This window comes from Myodes glareolus, chromosome 11 (assembly GCF_982192425.1).
Source record: "Myodes glareolus chromosome 11, mMyoGla1.1, whole genome shotgun sequence".
NCBI classification, from domain to species: Eukaryota; Metazoa; Chordata; class Mammalia; order Rodentia; family Cricetidae; genus Myodes; species Myodes glareolus.
This window is the reverse complement of record NC_142036.1, coordinates 47,106,609-47,128,022: the sequence shown is the minus strand read 5'-3', so window position 1 is coordinate 47,128,022 and position 21,414 is coordinate 47,106,609. Positions and strand designations below refer to the sequence as shown.

The 21,414-nt window shown below is 44.5% G+C and overlaps 1 protein-coding gene and 1 long non-coding RNA gene across 4 annotated transcripts; one reads left to right on the top strand and one right to left on the bottom strand.

The window, feature by feature from the left end:
* Window positions 1–189: 189 nt before the first annotated feature.
* Window positions 190–4,720, top strand: LOC125388021 (uncharacterized). The gene is made up of 3 exons (XR_007228081.3): window positions 190–426; window positions 1,419–1,516; window positions 2,748–4,720. It is a non-coding gene; the product is annotated as an uncharacterized LOC125388021 (long non-coding RNA).
* On the bottom strand, window positions 2,970–20,072 carry Rdh11 (retinol dehydrogenase 11). 3 transcript variants are annotated; one of them, XM_048415893.3, is made up of 8 exons: window positions 19,539–19,677; window positions 19,333–19,420; window positions 16,492–16,610; window positions 15,976–16,131; window positions 13,933–14,037; window positions 12,778–12,987; window positions 10,717–10,906; window positions 2,970–3,720 (listed from the first exon to the last, which is right to left on the bottom strand). In XM_048415893.3, exons 3-8 carry the CDS (start codon window positions 16,604–16,606, stop codon window positions 3,615–3,617), a joined length of 882 nt encoding a protein of 293 aa, XP_048271850.3. In that variant the 5' UTR covers window positions 16,607–16,610; window positions 19,333–19,420; window positions 19,539–19,677; the 3' UTR covers window positions 2,970–3,614. The 3 variants fall into 3 exon arrangements, with proteins under 3 accessions (XP_048271850.3, XP_048271849.3, XP_048271848.3); XM_048415892.3 differs by lacking the exons at window positions 19,333–19,420; window positions 19,539–19,677 and adding an exon at window positions 19,977–20,072; XM_048415891.3 differs by lacking the exon at window positions 19,333–19,420 and having other exon boundaries at window positions 19,539–19,696.
* Between the last annotated feature and the right edge of the window lie 1,342 nt (window positions 20,073–21,414).

Sequence of the window (21,414 nt, the reverse complement as noted above, 5' to 3'; positions counted from 1 at the left end):
CTTCGAGCAGGACGCCCGGCCCCTGCTGTCACCGCGCGGGCGCCAGGCACCAAAGCCTGACGGAAAGCCGGGGCGGGGACGTCTCCCGGCTACGCCAAGGGCGCGGCGCCGCGGGGGGACGAGCAGCTCTCTCCGACATGGAGACAGACAGCCAGGGCTGGGGAGGTTCCGAGACGAAGGGCCCGAGGAAGCCCGCAAGACGGGCGCCTCGGCCGCCTCATCCGGGCCCACCGGCCATGCAGTGCATGCTGGGGGTTGTAGTTGAGTGAGGGAGCTCTGCTGATGGGTTGCACTGTGCAGGGGCGTGGGAGGCCAGTCCTGTTGCGCAGTGACAGGAAAGCTCTGTGCGTCTACATCCTTGCTGTCACCGCAATTCGTTCTGCCACTACTTCGGCTAAATGTTTACTCTTAGCCCTAGATAGATAGGTGAGCAGAGTCCTGCCTGCCCTCGAATGAAAAAACACTATTATTGGGGAGATTAAGTGGCCAGGGTCACGTGCTTTCAGAAGAGGAAACTGGGCTGTGTGATACCAAAATACACTCACAGCTTCTAGGGGCTGAGCCAGTCCAAGTTCATTAGGCTGGCCTGGGTTCTCACAGCAGGTTAAGCATAGATATTGTGCAAAGACCAAGTCATATATTGAAAAAATAAATTTTTATCTCTGCCCTTGGATAATTTTGGATCTGGTGTGGAAGACAGACTCGTGTAGCCGTGTCTTATCTGCCATTAAGTGAAATATATCAACAATCATGAAGTCCTTTCTGGCCTTCCATGGGTATTTGTTTCTGTGTATACTGTTGACACGGTTTACACAAAGAGCCTGCTCTCAGAAGTTTGCGTGAGAGTTCAGTATTTATACATGGAAAGATATATATGGGCCGCTGGTGTAACCGAGGGGTACAACGCTTCTCTAGCATAAGCAAAGCCCGACATTCCATTTTCCAAGGTGTGTAGGGGAGCGGGTAATGTTTGGGTGATTTTTATCTTTGAGGCCCTGGGTTCTGCTTGCTTGAATTCATTGATCATTGAATTTAATAAAATGTAATATGTGTTGTGCAGAGATGACAAAGTGTGAGGTTGTTAGTGGTGGTGCAAAGCTTTGTATTTCTTTTTCTTATAAAATTAAAAGATGGACCAGAAGTAGTGTCACACGCTTTAATCCCAGCACTCTCGGGAGGCAGAGGGAGGTGGATCACTGAGTTCAAGGACAGCCTGGTCTACAGAGCGAGTTCTAGGACAGACAGGGCTACACAGAGAAAATAAAATTAAAATTAAAACATGTATGAGTGCAAGTGGACTGCCTGCGGAGCCCAGAAGAGAGGGTTGGATCCCCTGGAGCTGGAGTTACAGGTGGTTGGGAGCTGCCTGCCTTGCATGTAAGAGTCACGTGATCCTAACAGCTGTACCAGCTCTTCAGCCCCAAGCCTTCTATTTCTCTGTCATAGAAACAAACAAGGAGAATCTGCTATGACCAAGAGCTGTGGAAACAATGACCTTTGGAAGGTGGCATAATAGGTAAGTAGGACATAGTTTGATGATCACAACCCAAATTAATGGCATGTGGCTTGCTGTTGTACTGTAATGACTCTGGGGCACGTGATCCATTGGGACAGGAATAGCTGCATAACTACAATAAGTGTTTTCTTTAGACTACAGTTAAACTTTTGTTTAATTCTTACAGTTATCATCTTGAACTAAAACTAAAAACATGATAATTAAAAAGAACCTTTATTTTCATTGACAGCCGAATATAATTAATATTAATTCAGTTATTCACTGCATTATCAAAAGTTTTCCAATTGCCCCATAAACTCATTTTTAAGTATGTATTTAAATGGTCAGAACCAAGTCCACCAAAATTATTAATTTACAAATATTAGACGTTAAAGATTGTGGTCTTTCACACAAGATGACTTATGTGTAGGTGCATGCATGTGCATCTGTCTGTGCACCGCATTTGCCCAGTGCCCATGGAGGTAAGACGAGGGTGTTGGATCCTCTAGAACTGAGGCTCTAGATGGGTGTGAGCTGCCATATAGGTCCTCTGGAGCAGCAGCCAGTGCTAAGCCGTCCCATCTCCCCACCCCCAATTGACATCTTAATATTGTTAAGCTAATGTAAGAGAAAGATCATAAAATTAACTGTAATTACCAGTGTCAGACCTTAGAATAAATTTTCTAAATAAAGACATGTTAATTTTTCACTTTTGTGCTTTGGACTTTTTCTACACATACATACATACACACACACACACACACACACACACACACACACACACAGAGTTCAAAAGTGTGGCTTTCTATAGGTGTCTATTGCTATTTTTCAGTTGTGGTTTAGATTTTTTTCTTTTTCTTTTTTTCTTTTTCTTCTTTTGGTCTGAAACAGTTTTTCTCTGTGTAGCCCTAGCTGTCCTGGAACTAGCTCTGTAGACCAGGCTGTCTTCGAACTCACAGAGATCCACCTGCCTCTGCCTCCCAAGTGCTGGGATTCAAGGCGTGTACCACCACCGCCCGGCATGGTTTTACACTCTCAACTGACCCCTTCCTATCATGTATTCCCTTCCAGAATTTTCTTTTTTTAACACTTGTTCCCTCCTGCATCTGTGCTTCTCCATGACTGATTACATCATGCACAATGTCTCCCTCTCTTTGCAGCCGTATTCATTAATATCAAAGATGCCCCCTGGGTTTGCTCCACTCTGGCAATTGTCTAAACTATAGCCTGATTTAGGACTTTTGCTTTGTAGCTGCTGTGAATTGTGTGGAAACACTCTCAACTGCATGAATGCACAAGAAGATACACAAAGATCAACAGTGACGGGGAAAAGGGCTTTCCTTTTCTCGTCGCCTAGGAGAAACAATGGCACAAAACAGAGGCCTCCGTGGATCTGGGGGTCAGTAGCTGAAGCCATATGACCCAGCTTCTCATAAAGCTTCGTGACCTCACTGGGCTGAGAAACGGTAGGAAATGACAGTTTGGCTTTATTTTTATTTCTGCCCTTCAAATTCCATAAACTTTTTAGAGAAGAAAGCTCGCCTGTGGTCCGGACATGGGAAAGTATTTCATGAGCAAATGTTCAGACTGCCAGATTGACAGAAGACGTTCCTCTAAGGATCCCATCATTGGGGCCACAAAGGCCTGCTCTTGGGCCAGGTCATTGGACTCCTGGGGTTCTGGTGAGGTTGCAATGAAGCTCTTCAAGGAGAGGTTGGTTGGTTGGCTGGTTGGTTGGTTGGTTGGTTGGTTGGTTGGCTGGTTGGTTGGTTGGTTGGTTGGCTGGTTGGTTTGACTGGGAGGAGCTATGTCTAATCTGCACGGCCATGCACCGATCCTTCTAGGGCTTCCATTCTCTGAGGACTACAGGGGCTGCGCAGGTCACATAAGGGTCCTCTATCTTAGTCTGTGAAACCACTAGAAATGTTGGCAGGAGCAGGAACAAAGTAAGTCCATTCAAACTCAAGGTATTTAGAGAAACCTGGCAGTGTGCTGGGATTTAACTGAATGGATGCCACGCAGGCAAGACTCAAAGTTCTGCTCTTTGCGCTCAAGCTTTTGGTCACTTTGAAGGACAATCATCATCTCTTCCAACCTTCTTTTGAGTCCAAACCACCACTTACCAGTCCATGGGGAGGCCCAGCAGATCACAACTAACATCCCACAGCCGCCTGGCTATTGTCTCATTACGAGCTTGGCTAGAGACCCATGCCAACTGGCAATCACTGGAAGAGAAACAGATTTGAACAGAAGGTTAAGAATGGAATTTGTGCTGGTACATGTCTTTATTCCCAGCACTCAGGAGGCAGAGGCAGGTGGATCTCAGAGTTCTAATCTACAGAGCGAGTTACAGGACAGCCAGGGCTACACAAAGAAATCCTGTCTCAAAAAACCAAAAAAATAAAAATGAACAGAATTTGCTTTTTGCCTAGTATAAAGAACATGACAGAAAAACAATCTAGTGTTCCAGGCCCCCAGTACTTCACAAGGACAGTCCTGCCCCATTCATTCTCTGATCCTTCTGTTTGATGGCCTCTCTCTATGTGGCCCTGGCTGGCCTGGAACACTTGTTCTGTGGCCCAGCCTGGCTACAAACTCATGATCCTTTTGCCTTGCGCCCTCCCCTGAAATGCTGGGATGATAGGCATATGCTACCACATCCAACCTATTCTCCAGTCTTTCCCCTAAGAAAATATTTCTATCTTTTCCTTATACCATCTCTGAATGCTTTGTCTGTTATACAATGTGATCAGTGCCTCCCTGACACCTGGACAGCTCCATCTACTTCAAATGAAGCCACAAGGTATATCCTTCAAGGCCTGGGACAGTGTGCAGGATATAAGGTCCTGCTATTCACATTGGCTGCAGAAGGCATCATTACATGAGTGAAGAAGGCTGGGGAATTGCTGTAGAGAAATCCTTTTATACACTGGAAGATTTGTTGCTGTGGTTGGTTTAATAAAGAAGCTGACTGGCCAATAGCTGAACAGGATAAAGTTAGGCAGGAGAGCCAAATTGAGAATGCTAGGAAGGAGAAAGGCAGAGTCAGGAGTCTCCAGCCAGACATAGAGGGAACAGGAGATGAATGTGCTATGCTAATAATGGTACCACCATATAGCAGAGCATAATTAAGGAATATGGATTAACAACACGTAAGAATTAGTGATAAGCCTGAGCTCTCAGTCAAGCACTTACAATTAATGTGGTAATTTGGAAGTGGCTCAAGGGGTGGGAAAACCCTGCTTACAGGAAACTAGAACTAGCTCAGTGGTTGAGCACGCCTGGCATGCTTGAAGTTCTATCACAAGGGGACCTGGGGAGGGAGGGGAAGAACAAAAAGCATAAAAGAGAGTGAGTGAGAGGAAGCCACTTTCATAATATCAAACCACTCTGTAATAATGGCAGTAATACCAATCTTGATGGTTCAGATTCTCAACACTGTTGTGTTAGGGATGCAGTTAAGCCACAAAAAAGTATTCATATACCTTCTCTGCATTGACATACTCTGCAGGGCAAGGACTTTTTTTTTTTTTGGTTTTTCAAGATAGGCTTTCTCAGTGGCTGTGGAACCAGGCCTGGAACTCACTCTGTAGACCAGGCTGGCCTCGAACTCTCAGAGATCTGCCTGCCTCTGCCTCCCGAGTGCTGGGATAAAGGCGTGTGACACTGCCGCCTGGCTCCAAGGACAACTATTCATTTTAAATTCTCTGCATCTAGCACATTTTGTGTGTGCATATATGTGTGTAAACACCATTCATGTGCATGTATGTATATGTCATGTTTGTGTTCATGTATATGGAAGGCAGAGGTTGATGTCCAATATCTTCCTCAATTACCCTCTACTATTTTTAGGACAAGGTCTCTCACTGAACTAAAGGTCACCAATTCAGTTAGACTGGCTGCCAGCAAGCCTCAGAGATCTTCCCGTCTCTGCCTCCCAGTGCTGAGATTACAGGTGTGTACCACTGTACTTGACCTTGCTGTGGGTGCTGGTGAATGAACTTAGGCCCACATATGAGATGTGCTAGTTATATGAGAATTGTTTTATCCAATGATCCTGCAAGAAATGCTGGTGGGAACATGAGCAAAATAATTCTGGGCAAACCCAAAGTGTTTCCCAACTGAGCAACTGCCCTATCCCCTCTAGTACATCCTCACACTGGGATTCTCCTTGTCCTTTGTCCTCCATGGCAATGGTCCTCATCAGGGGTGATATCCCTCCCAAGGAAACTTGGTCATGTCTGACTACAGTTGTGGTTGTCACAATGGATGGGGGTCTACCAGCATCTAGTAGGGGAAGGCGGGCTGCCAAAGATCTTACTGTGCACAGGACAGCCTCTTACAAGAAAGGACAAGTGTTGTGGCTCAGAAACTCTGCTTTAGATTTAAACTTTGCTTGCAGTTAGAAAGGACTCCTCTGAGGACAGCTGACCTCCTCCTCATGACACCAAGTATGAGCAACTCTGTCCTCATCCCTACAGGAGGCTTAAAGCCTTATCCAGCAAGACTTCCTCCCCAGCATAGGTATAGACAGGATCAGAAGTTCTTTCAATTTGCAAGGCTGGTCACAGGTAATGAGGCGTTTGTGTTGTTCTGCAGGACCTGGTAACACCTCTCTGAACTGTGCATCTATTTGAACTCTTGCTCCCTTTGGTCAGCGATTTGGTCACAACAAGGAGAAAGGTTCCTAACGTGGGCCTTTATATCGTATCACATTAAAAAATTATCTTGGCTGGGTGGTGGTGGCACACGTCTTTAATCCCAGCACTTGAGAGGCAGAGGCAGGTAGATATCTGTGAGTTCGAGGCCAGCCTGATCTACAAGAGCTAGTTCCAGGATAGGCTCCAAAGCTACAGAGAAACCCTGTCTCAAAAAACAAATACAAACAAACAAACAAAAAACCCACAACAACCAAAAAATTAACTTGGAAGGATCTTAACCCTCACTGTAATACTAAAGCTGTTAAAATGGTTGGAAGAAAATATAGTACATTAGTATGTCCTTGTGATCTCATTAAGGCAATGGTTCTTGGATATAACACCAAAAGCCCAAATGACCAAGAAAAACGATGAATTTAACTTAATCAAAATTAAAATTAAACACTTAGATTAGGGAGGTAGCTCAGTGATTGGAGCTCTCGGTTTAGTCCCAGCAAAACACACACACACACACACACACACGCACGCACGCACGCACGCGCACACACTTAAGTTAAATGTATTTGAGCTTCAAAGGATACCATTAAAAAATGTGAAATGATAATTCACAGAATATGAAAATATATTTGCAAATCATATATGTGATAAAGGACTTGTATCTAGATTATAAAAAACATCAAACAATAAAAAAAAATCCTAAGGTAGACGAGTTGGAAAGACAATTCTCCGACAAGGATGCACAAATGAACAGAGCACACAAAAATGCTCAACAACAACAGTAGCAGGGAACTGAAAAGGACAAGCTTCTATTTCATATGCACCGGGATGGCTAAGACTCGGAGGTGAGATAGTGTTGTCCACGACTAAAACAAAACCATCATACACTGCCAGTGGGAATGGAAAATGCTACAGCTACTTTGGAGAGGCCTGGTAGTTCCTTTGCAGTTAAACACAAAGTTGCCCCATGGCTCAGAAATTCCACTACAAACCATAAGGAATGTCCATATGAAAATTTCTACATGGGTTAGATATGGTGGTGTATGTCTTTAAACCAAGTATTCAGGAGGCAGAAGCAGGAGGATCCATAAATTCAAGGTCCACCTTGGGTTACTTAGCAAGTTCAAGGCCAGCTAAAATACAGAGTGAAAACCTGTCTCAAAAACACACACACACACACAAAAAACACAAAACCAAAAAAAAAAAAAACAGAGCTGGAACTTTGTAGCTCACATCTATAATCCCAGCAGTTGTAAAGCTGAGAGAGGGGGACTGCCACAAACGCCAGCCAGCCCTGTCTCAAAACTAAAATGAAAGCAAGCAAATAATAATAAAATAAAAATTATATGAATGTTTATAGTATTTAAATAGTCAAAAAGCAGAACAGTATATTCATTTTATGCATGGTATATGGTGCTATGTCTATATAATGACATAGTCTTTGTAATTAAAAAGTAGTTAAATAATAACATATGTTTTGGCATGGATAAAACTTGAAAAGATTATGGTAAATGAAAGAAGACACAAAAGATTCTAGTTATATGATTCCATTTATATAGAACATCCAGTATAGGCAAATCCTTAGAGATAGAAAGTAGATTAGTAAAACTAGGCAGAAGGAATGGCCACTAAAATAGCCAAGTCCTCTGTCAGAACAGACTGCTACGCTCATTTCTAGATACTGATCTACGTGACTGCTGCTAGGCCAAATGAAGTAAAATTAATATCCACAGCATGAAAAAAGTTTCTTAAGAGTCAGTCCAATAACCAGATACGCACACCTGTAATCCAAGCATTTGGGAACTAGAGTCAAGAGGATTAGGAGTTGGAGTTCAAGGCCAGCCTCAGCTATATAGTGAGTTTCAGTCCAGCATGAGCTACAAGAGACCATGCCTTGAAAGAAAGGAAGGAAGGAAGAAAGAAAGAAAGAAAGAAAGAAAGAAAGAAAGAAAGAAAGAAGAGACCAATGATGTATGTCTTTAGTCCCAGCACTGTGGGGGGCAGAGGCCTCTGTTCAAAGTCAGTTGGTCTACATGCCTACATAGCAAGTTTTAGGACAGCAACCCTGTCTTTAAAAAAAAAATTCGAATGCATATATATATATATATATATATATATATAATATATCTAGCGTACAGTGCTTTTATGGTTTATATTGTTCTTAAACTTCAGATCTTCATTTCCAACTATCCACTATATGTTTCTACTTGTTTGGAATGGAGATATCACATACTAGAAAATAGTCTCAGGTAGAAACTGTCACTTCAACTGTCTATCCCTCCCTCCCTTCCTTCCTTCCTTCCTTTCTTGGCAATAGCAAGCTCACCCTCCTAACCAACTTGTCCTCTTTGGAAAGTGGATAGGAAACAATGGAACTAAGAATCAAGACAGTTGGGTGTCCCCCACCCTCCCAAAAGAGTTCCCACTGGGTGTGTCAGACAGCAGATTAGCCATTGACCATTCCAAGTGTGCCTTGTGGTCTTTCCTACAGATGTGAAGCCATTCCACTCTAATACTGTAGTATGTTATGCCCATGGCCTTGGAAGTCAAGGCCCTTAAGTCACGTGTTCTCTTTTGCCACGTCTGTTTCCCATTTCATGTTCTCATCAACCTCCCAGTACCACAGATGTGAAACTGGTTACCAAATTCAATTCCAGTCCCTACATTCAATTAGGCACCCACTCAAAACTCAGGCCTCTTCCATGTAAGCTTCCTTTTCATTCTAGATATTATTTACTTGAAACCAGGAACTCTATATCTTACTGGGTTACTTATTCATTCATTAAAAAAAGAAAAAAGAAAGAAAAGCTTTTTCTTTTCTTTTTCTTCCCCTAAATTAGCATAGATCATATTCTGTCTCTTTGTTGAACCAACTTCTATGGCTCCTCCAGCAGTCTGGCCTTGTCAGGCATGGTCAGCTTTTGTCATCTGTCTACTCATCTAATACTATCTGCAGCCTCTTCTCTAAAACGTAGGCAATTTCAACAGTATCTTGAAGGTGGAGGTAAAACACAAGTTTGATCTATGTGACACACGACTGTCTTACTAAATATACGGTGACAGGCTGATGCTGGGGAGGGGGCAGTTTGGCCATGGGCTATTATTAACAGCTGAAGCTGGAGATTGGGTGTATATGGGGTTAATCTGCTGTTTATTCTACCTGTGCATATGTTCAAAACTTCCTACAATAAAAGCTGAGGCAGAGGCAGGCAGATTTTCAGTTTGGGGTCAGTTTGGGCTATATAGCAAGCCCGTGTCTCAAAAATTAAATAAATAAATAGATGTTGTAGGAGCCTGCTAGTTTATTTCCGGTCACTCAGACTCAAAATAATCACACAGAAACCATATCCTTTAAATCACTGCTTGGCCTATTAGCTCTAGCTTTTTATTGGCTAGCTCTTACACTAAACTAACCAATCTCCATTAATCTGGGTATTGCCACATGGTTGTGGCTTACCGGGTAAAGTTCTATCTGGCATGTGGCATCTGTCTCTGGCAGGGGCTACATGGCTACTAGAAAAAAGGACTGGGGCTTCAGCTTAGTTGGTAAAGTGCATGCATTCTTTGTAAGCATGAGGATTCATGTTACAAAAACAACAACAACAACAACAAAAAAGAACAAAACAAAAAAGCCAAATGTGATGGTACATGCTTGTAATCCCAGGGCTGGGGGATTGAGACAGGTGTGTTCCTGGGTCTCACTGGCCAGTTAGTCTACCTTGGCATGTCTCAAGCTAAAGAGAAATCTTGTAGTTCTGTGTCCCCTTCAAAAGGTAGATGGTGTCGAAAGTTGTCCTCTGGTTTCCACATGTACAGACACAAATGCACCATCACAAACACTAACATGTATATAACACACTCAGAAAACAGTAACAGGGCAGGGAATATAGCAATGATGGACCGCTTGCTTTAACATTGCAAGAGGCTCTGGGGTCCATCCCCAGTACTGATAAAATAATAAAACAAAGTAGAAGGGAATCTATTAATACTATTTCAATCTTGAAGATAATAGAGAAATACAGACTAAAAACGAAACAGAAGTTGAAATTCAAAAAGGGAAGAAAACAGGCTTAACAGAGAGAGAGAGAGAGAGAGAGAGAGAGAACAGAAACAGAGAAAACATAGTTATTACTATAAAAGATGGTATAAAAATAAGATCAAACCTAGCTGGTACTACAAAAATGTGAATAGGTCAATTCTCCTATTAAAAGAAAACTCTTAGCATCAAAGAGCAAAAGCTATTTTAAGAAATGTACTTACATTTAAAAAAAATTATTATTATTTTTATTTTATATGTATGTGTGTTTTTCTGCCTGTATATCTGTGCACCATGTCCATGCCTAGTATCCCTGGTGGCCAGAAGAGGGTGTCAGATTCTCTGGAACTAGAGTTATGGACTGTTGGGTGCTGAGAACAGAACCTAGGTCCTCTGGATTTGCAGCCCGTGCTAACACAGTCACGTCTCCAACTCTGGGATACATTTTATACAAAAGCATATACTATACCAGACAAACCCAGGTTTTTCCCTTAAGCAATAACAACTCATTTTCAAAGGCAGATGCATACCTGAAGTGACTGCCATTTAGGCTCTCAAGACCTTCTGTTAAGGCACAGTACAGGCTCGTCTGGGCTCCCTGTTGAGGGGTCTTGATGAAAAGGAAGAAAAGCTGCCACATCCATTTCATAAATGATGAGTACCGAACCAATTCAGAATTGACTGTGCCAGGGTGGACAGAATATGTTGTTACTCCAGAGCCTGGTGTAGGTAGGCAGGTGCCATGTAAAGAAGGAAGATAAGACTTGATTTTACCAACAAAGAGAGCAAGGCATGCAAAGACACATATGACCCCCATAGACAAAAACCACACTTCTGGCGACATCACACACATTACTCCCTCTGGCCACATCACACACACACTCGCTCCCTCTGGCGACATCACACACACACTTGCTCCCTCTGGCCACATCACACACACACTCGCTCCCTCTGGCGACATCACACACATTACTCCCTCTGGCCACATCACACACACACTGCTCCCTCTGACGACATCACACACACGCTGCTCCCTCTGATGACATCACACATGCTCCTCCCTCTGGTGACATTACACACACGCTACTCCCTCTGACGACATCACACACACACTGCTCCCTCTGATGACATCACACATGCTCCTCCCTCTGATGACATCACACATGCTCCTCCCTCTGGTGACATCACACACACACTACTCCCTCTGGAGACATCACACACGCTGCTCCCTCTGGCGACAACACACACACCATTCCCTTGATTTATGCCTGTGGTACAGATTTAGGAGCCAGGTCCAGAGAGGTTTTTCTCTGCTCTAGGACAGCAGAGCCGAGACCCAACATCAAAGCAGCTCTGCACACTGCTGGCCATCCTCATCTCATCCCTCTTGGGCTTCCATGACCCCATGCCTCTCCCAACGTTCTTCAATCTTCAGGTGTTTTGACTTGGTTCTGGATGTCCTCAGTCGTCACTTTGTATGCAAACACCTAACCTCAGAATCCCATGACTCACTAAACCTAAACTCCTCTCTTACAATTTTATGATGCTCATACTTTTTTTTTTTGAGATAGTTTATTTGTATAGCTCTGGATATTCTAGAACTCATTCTATAGACCAGGCTAGCCTCAAACTCAGGAGATTGGCCTGCCTCCTGAGTGATGGGATTTAAAGGCATGCACCACCATTGCCCAGCTGGTGCTCACATTTTAAAAAGAGATTTATTTCTATTATATTTTGTGTATATGTATGTCTCTCTGTGTGTATGCCATGTGTGTGGGTGTATGAGGAGGTGAGAAGATCCCCTGGAGCTGAAGTTATCGGCAGGGACTGAACTTGGATCCCCTGGAAGAGCAGCAAGTGCTCGCATTTATTTAGAAATCTGCACCCCAAACTGCTCCTTTGAGTTTGAATGGGGGTAAATTTGTATTCATTGCATATTTTATTTTTTATTTTTAAAAATTATTTTATTGTTATGAGTGTTTTGCCTGCATGTATGCAGGCCACATGTGTGTCTGGTACCCAAGGAAGTCAGAAGAAAGTATCAGATCTCCTGGAACTAGAATTGTGGATGGTTGTACCACCATGTGGCTGCTGAGAACTGATCCTGGGTCCTTTACAAGAGCAACAAGGGCTCTGAACTGCTAAACCATCTCTCCAGCCCCTTGTTTGACCTCTGGCTGTTAGAGCGATGCCTCCTCCCCGGCCCACCACTCCTAGTACATGTTCTATACTAATGTCTGTTATTAAGTTACATTTCACTTATCATGAGGACTGAATGGATTGTGGCAGCAACCAATGAAGCAGTCCTCACTGTACCTGGGAGGAATTAAATCTTGGAAATCTCAGTAACTTGTGCAGGTCACACAGCATTAAGCAGTGGGACCAAGTCTTCAGATTCAAAGTCAGAATTCTCCTGTCCCCAGTCAGCCACCCCCGATGGTCAATGTGGGGTACTTATAAAACCATACCCAGTTAGACTCATGAAGTTGCTCCTGTGCAGGTGATGGACCCTGGGAAACAGCTCCCATCCTGTGGCTTTTCACTACTCCCCACTGGCACCTGCCTCCCAGACTGCTCCCTCCCAGACTCACCGTTCAGCCTCCTGGCCAGTTCCCGAGTGAAGAGAATGTTGGCCAGTTTGCTGTGGCAATACGCTAGGCCTGCACTGTAGAACTTCTCGCCCTGCAGGTTATGGAAGTGGATCCTTCCCAGATGATGTGCCAGGGAGGACACATTGACAACCCTTGATGGGGCTGACTCCTTCAGTTTCTCTAGCAGCAAATGAGTCAAGAGGAAGTGACCTGTTGAGAGAAAGCAGGGCTATCAGAGTTGTGCTGAACACAACTTCTCATGCCGGGTGAGAAGCATAGTGGCGAGGAGAGCTCAGCCCTGGGAGGCGACTGCATTAGCAGCTGGGACAGGTGAGAGGCAGTCAGGATCGAGGCCTGCAACTTTTCATCATAAATTAGAGAGCAAGTTCAGAGAGGGTTTAAGAAAACAGAAACAACCAAAGACACAAGACACCCTATACAAGGCAGGTCTGTACTAAGGATATGAGTCCTGCTTCATTTCAACAGAGCTGGGCGGGCCACTCTCGGAGAGCAGATAGTGGCACACACTCAGGAGGCCGAGGCAGAAGGATCGTGAGCTGGAGGGTAACCTGGGCTACATAGCAAGACTTTGTTCCCAAAACAAACAAGCATGAAGAGCCCACGGCCTCTACCTGATGCTGGCCATAAAGATAAGCAACACATCCCTCAATCTAATCAAGCCGTTCAGATGTACCCCCAACAGAAGCCAAGTCTGAATTACAGATTTAAAGAGTAGGGAGGGGCTTGGAGAGATGGCGCAGCGGTTAAGAGCGCTTGCTGCTCTTCCAGAAGACCCGAGTCTGGTTCCCAGCACCAGTATATGGAGACTTACAACCCCCTTAACTCTAGCTCCAGGGGATCTGATACTCTCTTTCAGCTTCTGCTGCCTGTACATACATGTGGCATACACCTCCACAGAAATATACGTAAGTGTGTATATGTAAGTATGTATGTACATATGTATGTATATATAATAGATAGAACTTGAACTTGAAGCTCTCGGTTTTCAGGCAGTTCTCAACTATTTATTATACATGCATGGTTGATTACAGCCCCGAGCTCCAGTGGTTCCAGAGAGAAGGTTTGATCTGACCCCGAATTTTCTGAGAAAGTTTTAGGTTCCCTCTGGCTTTGGATTGAGGACAGACTTCTCACCCAAGTGGTTGACTCCGATGTGCATCTCAAAGCCGTCTGCCGTCTTCAAGTAGGGGCACATCATCACCCCTGCATTGTTGATGAGAATGTGGAGGTGCTGTTCCTCTGCAGGAAGAGAAGATAGCCATGGCTTTCACAGCTCAGAAATGGTTCTCACAACCCAGCCTAGGCCTCCAGGGAAGGGGAATGGAAGCAGGTTTGCCCCATATCCCCTCCTGTTACTTTGTAATGGTTTTATTGTATGACTCCTTTTATACTTTGTTATTTTTGTTGTTGTTGGTTTAAGACTAGGGCTGATCTCACACACTCTATTTTCCACCGCAGACTAGTATGTCTAGGCTCTCCAAAAGTTCCTTACTCATTGTCTTGGGGAAATGTTCTGCCCACCAGAAAGACTTCCAAGCTGAATGGAAAGACACAGATGCCCACAGAAAAAGGATGCTCCATAAGCCCCCCCCAAAAACCTGCCACCTCGCTCTTGTAGTTCATTTCCTTATGTGCATTGTAATTCTTGACCGTAAACTCCTACAGGTGAAAGTTATTTTCCTCAAGAAATCTAGATCCCTGGGTGATGATGGTCAGGCATACCTAACAGTACTCTTGGGTCTACTTTTGGTGAAATACCACAGCTTTCTAAAAAATGTTATTGCATTTATTTATTTGAGTGAGAGAGAAAGAGAGAGAGAATACATGACATGGAGTTTGTGTGTAGGTCAGAGGACAACTTGTGGGAGTTAGTTCTCTCCTTCCACCACGGGGTTCCTAAAGATTGAACTCTGGTCAGCAGGCTTGGCAGCAAGCACCTTTACTGGCTGAGCCATTTTGCTGGCCCCACAGGTTTCTAAGTTAAGATGCTACGACACTTAGTAGAATGACTTCATGACATCTGCTTGGATTCTATTTTCTTGCAGATCACCACCCTTTCTTCATCTATCCAGATGCTAAGTGTGTGTTTGAATGAAATGTCCCCCATATATCTCTGGCATTTGAATACTTGGTACCTAGCTGGTAGCTTTCTGGAGAGAATTAGGTAGTGTGGCTTTGCTGGAGGAATATGTCACTGGGGACAGATTTTAGGTTTCAAAAGACTTGTGTCATTCCCAGGACACTTTCCAGGTCCTGCTTCTAGTTCAAGACGTGAGCTCAGAATTGTTCCTGCTGCTATGCCTTTGCTCTACAATCATGGCCGCTAGCCTTCTGGAACTGTAAACTCAATTAAGTGCTTTCTTTTATAAGTTGACATGGACATAGTGTCTTACCACAGCAAGAGAAAAACATCCAATATACCAAGACAGGGTAAGCTGCTTTATTGTGGCCCTGAGGTGGTGGCCAGGGTCTTGTTTTTCTTTTTAGTACTTATGCCATAGACAAATGGCTCTCCATGAATCCCAACTTTTTATACAGCTCCAGCTCTCAAAGGCCTGAGGCTGCATCACTTCCCTACCCCAGCATGGATGTTTATGTCAGACCCTACCAAGTCCAGCCCATATTGAGTCCTGATATTCCTGCTACACTTTTGACTTTAGCTCTTGCTCACTGTTATGGGGTTTGGGGCTCTGTGGTGGTTTGAAAGGGAACAGCCCCCATAGGCTCATATAGTTGAATACTTGATCTCTAATTGGTGGAATTCTTCGGGAAAGATTAGGAGGTGTGGTCTTGTTGCAGGTGTGTTATTGGGGGTCGGCTTGGAGATTTCAAAAGTCCATACCATTCTCAATTAGCTATTTATGCTTTGTGGTTACAGTTCAGGATATAATATCTCAGCTACTGCTCCAGCACCATGGCGGCCTACCTGTTGCTATGCTCCTTGCTATAATGGTTATAGATTGTAGCCTTCTGGAACTGTGAAACCCAAATTAAACAGTTTCTTTTATAAGTTGCCTTGGTCATGGTGTCTCACCATGGCAACAGAAAAGTAACTAAGACAGGTTCTTTCTTTGTTTCTGCATCCTGAAGATATTCCCTTGATCACAATGTATTGACATAGTGACATAAAGAAAATTAGGTGCCAATAGTCATAATACAGTCTTTGTCTCCACTTACCAGCTAAGAACTCTTTGGCAAAGGCTCGAATAGACTTGGTATCAGCTAGGTCCAGTTTCCGTACCAAGACCTGATTGTTCCCTGTGGTGGCCTGGATCTCGCTGGCCACCCGTTCCCCCTTTTGCACATCCCGGCAAGCTAAATACACACGGGCTCCTGTCAACCAAATGAAGGGAAAACTGTTGGCTCTATTTTCAAGTGGTTTGAGAGACTAAACACAGAGGCTGAATGTTCCTGATATTTTACAGAACATGAATTTTTATCCCTTACTTCACAACAGTGGTATCTGAAGCAAATGAGCAAAGAAAAAAATAAAGATGGTACTTCTTAATTTTTAAGTTTCTTGTTAAGTGCCCATTATATATAGAGCATCATACTAGATTCTGACCATCATAGGAAATTAATGAGGTGCTTGGAGTGCTCTTACATTCCAAATCTGGGAAGAAACAATGAGCGTGGTCATCACTGTGAGGGGCAAAACATCGGCAGGGGCGAGCTGGGAGCAGGTGCACTTGCCTCTTTGGGCCAGGTCTTTAGCAGTCTCCTTCCCAATGCCTGTGTTAGCGCCAGTGACTATGGCTACCTTCCCGGGAAGCTGGACATTAGATGTACACACTCCATTGGACAGCATTTTCCTAAGGACACAGAAAAACATCAGTTCTTCATTATCCTTTCCTGCAGAGGATTCTTGCAACTCCATCTGCCTGTCATCCCAAGGCTGAGTTTGCTTTTATTTCTTCAATGTAATTCTTTCATAAGCTTAAGTTGAAAAGTGACAAGACCAGCAAGATGACTTAGCAGGTAAGCATACCTGCCTCCAAGCCTGTCGCCATCAGTCCAGTCTCCAGGGCCTACATGATGGAAAGTGAGAACTGACTCCTGAAAGTTGTCCTCTGACTTCCACATTTATGCCATGGTACACACATTTGCACCCACCCCAACATACAATAAATATCCATATACACACAATAAATAAATGTTAAAAATGAAAAATAAAGAAGACAGCCATCTACTCATAAGCCAGATACAATCTTACCATTTAGAGATAGAAGAATTGAGTTTAAGGCCAGTCCGGGCTACTAAGCAACTGTCTCAAAAAGGGAAACAAACAAAAATTTTATGCTCTTGTTTAAGGACAGAAAGTGATAGCATTTTAAAGACAAAAGTTAGATCTGGCTGAGCAAGGAACGGCACACCTTTGATCCCAGCACTTGGGAGACAGGGGGATCTCTATGAGTTCAAGGTCAGCCTGATCAACGTTCCAGAACAGCTAGGGTGATTTAGAGAGATGCTGCCTCAAAAAACTAAAACAAAGTTCTATCTGCCCCCTAAAGCACAAGACCTGGGGTGAGTGTGTGATTGGTCAGGCCCCTGACTTCAGTTTCAGTTGCCCATCCCACATTTTTGGCTTAGGAAATCACAAGACTCAACCAAGCAGAAGAAATACAGTCTTTGCATGCCAATCTGTGACAAATGGCATTTTATAATCTTGAGAATGGCTAATTCAATTCAAAGAGTAGAAATCATAAGCTTATGAATCTAGGTCAAAAATAAGAAAAAGCTAACACATTCACACATTTAAGAATGGGAGAAAAAAAAAGAATGGGAGAGGGGCTGGAGAGATGCTTAGTGTTTTAAGAGCACTGACTGCCCTTCCAGAGGACCAGGTTCAAGTCCCAGCACAGACATGGTGGCTCACAGCTGTAGCTTACAGTCATCTGGAACTCCAATTCCAGGGGACCTGAGACCCTCATTCAGGCATACATACATGCAGGCAAAACACCAATGCACATAAAATAGAAATAAATTAATTATACTTATAAAGGCCCAGGTATGGTAGTGCATGCCTTTTAAAGAATGGGTCAAGGGTTAGGGATTTAGCTTGGGGTAAAAGTAGGTACTTAGTATGTGCAAAGCCGCATGTTTGATTACTAAGGTCCCACATTAATAATAGAATGACAACAGAACAGAGTGACGCAGACAAGAGCAAGGGTCTGTAGCTTGTTTGTCTAATCGGAGCTCTTGTTCCTATGCTGTATGCTCTGCAGCCTTTCCAACTGGATGAAGCACAAACACAACCCTCGGATTTTTTTTTCTCTACAATCTTGGAACTAAAAGTATCTGTTGACTTAAGAAGTGTGTTTTAAAAGAGCATTTCAACCTTTTCCATTGAACTTGTTTCCACTGACTTGCAAGCAGTTCAATTCCATTGAACTGAAGCTATTGCTTAAGGCAAACTAACTCCTGGTGCCAGCTGAACCTCTATGCTCAGGGATCAGGGCTCTGTCTCTCACAGCCCTTCAGATTGAGCTTCAACACTCACAAGTCCTGGGGACCTGTACTTGCTTCTTTCTCCGTTATCAGCAAAAACAAAAGAGACAGTCAACTATGAAAGCCCAGCTCTGGCCCCACTCCCACAAGCTCCAACGGGGATAATAAAGTCCTTAGAGAGGACTCTTCTCAGAAACATCTCGCTGGACGGAGTTCCGGTTCAAGATTCTGTGGATATAAAGATCTGGTGGTAGAAAGAAACCCATGATTTCGTCAGAGTCCAAGGCCCACGTGTGTCTACTACATGTGGGAGCCGGGAGAATTAGAGCGAAGGAAAACTACAAATGGAAGAAGGCCACCAGGGAGAGAAGAAGGTGTAAAAACAGGGAAGCAGGTCCTAAGAAATCATTCACTATGGTAAGAAACAACAGGAGGACCGGGCACAGCCTCAGGTCCAATAGGAACTCCGGCCAAGTTGCCAGAAAGAAGAGGGCGTTTATTACTGGTCTACCGTCACTCCTGGTGACTTACTCAGAACCAATCAGTTGTCTGCCCCTAGGGTAGCCGGCCGCTCACTTCTCTGGCGGTATGTGGCCAGTTTTGAGCTGATCTGATACCTGATCAAGAGACCACGTCGCCTTCTTTCATTCCGTCCTTCCTCTCCTGGTCCTTAGGAGTCTAATTCAAGCAAATACACACACCCCTGCTCCGACCACAAAGAAATCAATCTCCCCCTTTCAATTCTCTCCTTTAACACCTTCACGGAGGAGGGAATAACAGCAAAGAGGGCATGCAGTGGGGCTACGGATAAAACTCCCGGCGGGTTCAGTGCAAGCGCTCTGTGCTACCTCAAGGACTGAAAGCAAGTAGATAGACAAAGGCTGGTTCTAAGCGTGGGAAAGGAGGAAACAGCGTTGAGAGTTGCACCCCACGTTAGGGTCTGAAGCCCGCCGTGCTCTCGGGCTTCCCCCAGCCCGAAGCGGGTGGTGCTAGAAGAAAGGTAGGCCAGAAGGAGCAAAGCAGGATGCTGAGGGGACTGGGAGCCTTCTCACGACCACTTGGAGTCTAGCGTCTCGCCATACTCACACCCAGGGCACTAGGATCTCGCCTGCAGTCCACTGAACTCCAGATCTTGGCTATCGAAAGGACTCCTCGGGGAGTTTTCCTAGTCTTTCTTTTTTTTTGGGGGGGGGGGGTTGGGGTCGGGAGGGAGAGAGGGAGGATAAGTTTCAGTGGGGATTCTTGTCCTCTCAAAAAGACCTGGCAAGAAAAGGCAATACATTCGCACAGACCTGATTTTTGGCGTGGCCAGGTAGAGGATGAAGGGAAGACAGAGGAGCAGCAGGAAGACAACCATTTCAGCAACGCCGTAGCACAGTGGAGGCTGATGCTCCTAAGCGGCTGGCCAACTATGGCTTCTCTTTCCTAGACACACCCCGATTCAATAGCAACCGATCGAGAGCAAAGCCCTCTGGGAAATGTAGTTCAGGATTTGGCGGTCGCCTGGCCGTTTACTTTTAGGAAGATGCTTCCTAGCACTGTGAGAAGTTGAATAACACAATACAGGAGAGGCAGTAGCCAATGGCCTAGGCCCTATAGGATCGTTGAACCAGCCCTTCTGCCGCCCTCTGGCCACTAATGTTTCTTTGAAAATCGCCCCAGTTTGCTTTCTCTTGGAGCCCAAGTCGAGAGCTTTGTTCAATTTTCCCTAATCATGATTAGGAAATTACCACATTTTGTCTGGAGATAGCGTCTGAGACCGATTTCCACCAGAGAGGAGCCGTTATCTGACAGTTGGCGAGGTGGAAGGCATCCTTTCTCAGAGACTCTGTCCTAAGGGGGCAAAGCAAGTAAGACATTCCCCTAGAGAACAACTGTCTACTTTGAACTATGATGATATCCATAGTAATTTCCCAAGTACTTGATCATTGCTTGATAATAAAATAATAGTTTTTTTTTAATGACTGTCACCTGTTAATCCTCAAGGCAGTAATGGCTTTCTCGGATTGACACAGTTGGTTTTTTTGCCAGTTTATGAAAATCCCGTCTTGAACGAGGGCGGTAACATTTCTCTGGGAACAGGCAGCTCCCTAGTCAGGCTTTCTTTCATCTGAGGTCTATTTCTGGGGGATGAACTTGGGTTAAGTTTTTTTTTTTTATTACTTTAAAAAAAAATACCAACCCAAATTCCCACTCCCTCCCCTCCTCCTAGTCCCCTCCCACTCCCTCCACACACCCTCCCACCCCACCCCCTCCAATCCTAAGAGAGGGCCATGCACCCCGCCCTGTGGAAAGTCCAAGGCCCCTCTACATCTAGGTTGGGCAAGGTAAACGTCCAAAGAGAACAGGATCTCAAGAAGCCAGAACAGGCAGTAGAGACAAATTCCAGTGTCAGTCGAGACAGAGGAAGGACAGATATGACAGCATGGGTTAAGTTTTAAAAAATCATTATCTATCTGTGATTTCCCATCTACACTGATAGTTTCTGGTTCTCTGGATTAATAACTTCCCATTTGATTGGAAGACATGTGTTCCATGGCCAACTTGGAGCAATATGTTGTACAGCAACTGGGGAGGAGGTTCCTTCGCACAATCTTAGAGATTTAGCATTAGATTGTCTAGTAATATCAGCTTTTGCCACTTTCTTCTCATTGTGCTGTTTGCTGTTTGGACAGCAGCTCACAGGTCAACAAAAAGCCTGTTGTGTGTTCTGTTTCTTACTCGTTTTACAAATGTTTCAGGTATTCCTCCTGGGAACTGGACTGCATGAGACCCAGGGGGAGCCAGGCAGACATAACCTATGCCCCCTCAAGCTTAAAGGGCACCAGGGAAAGCCTTGGAGAGGGACTACAATAAGCAGATTATGGGAAAGCTGTGGAAGAATAGAGAGCACTTTGGCAGTTGACAAAAGGCAGGGCTTTCCTGCTCTGGAGATTAGTGAGGGCTACTCTGAGAAAATGGCCTTTGAACTGAGGGCTCGTGGGAGGTCAAATCAATGCACCTCAACACAGAGGAACTCACCGAGGAAAGACCCCCACCACTACCTCAACACACAGGAGCACACAGAGGAAAGACCCCACCACCCTCACAGGGCTCAGAGCTGGGGAAAAGCAGGGTAGAGTGCAGAGGACTTGGGGGCAAGGAGCAGAGCCAGAAATGTCACAAGCC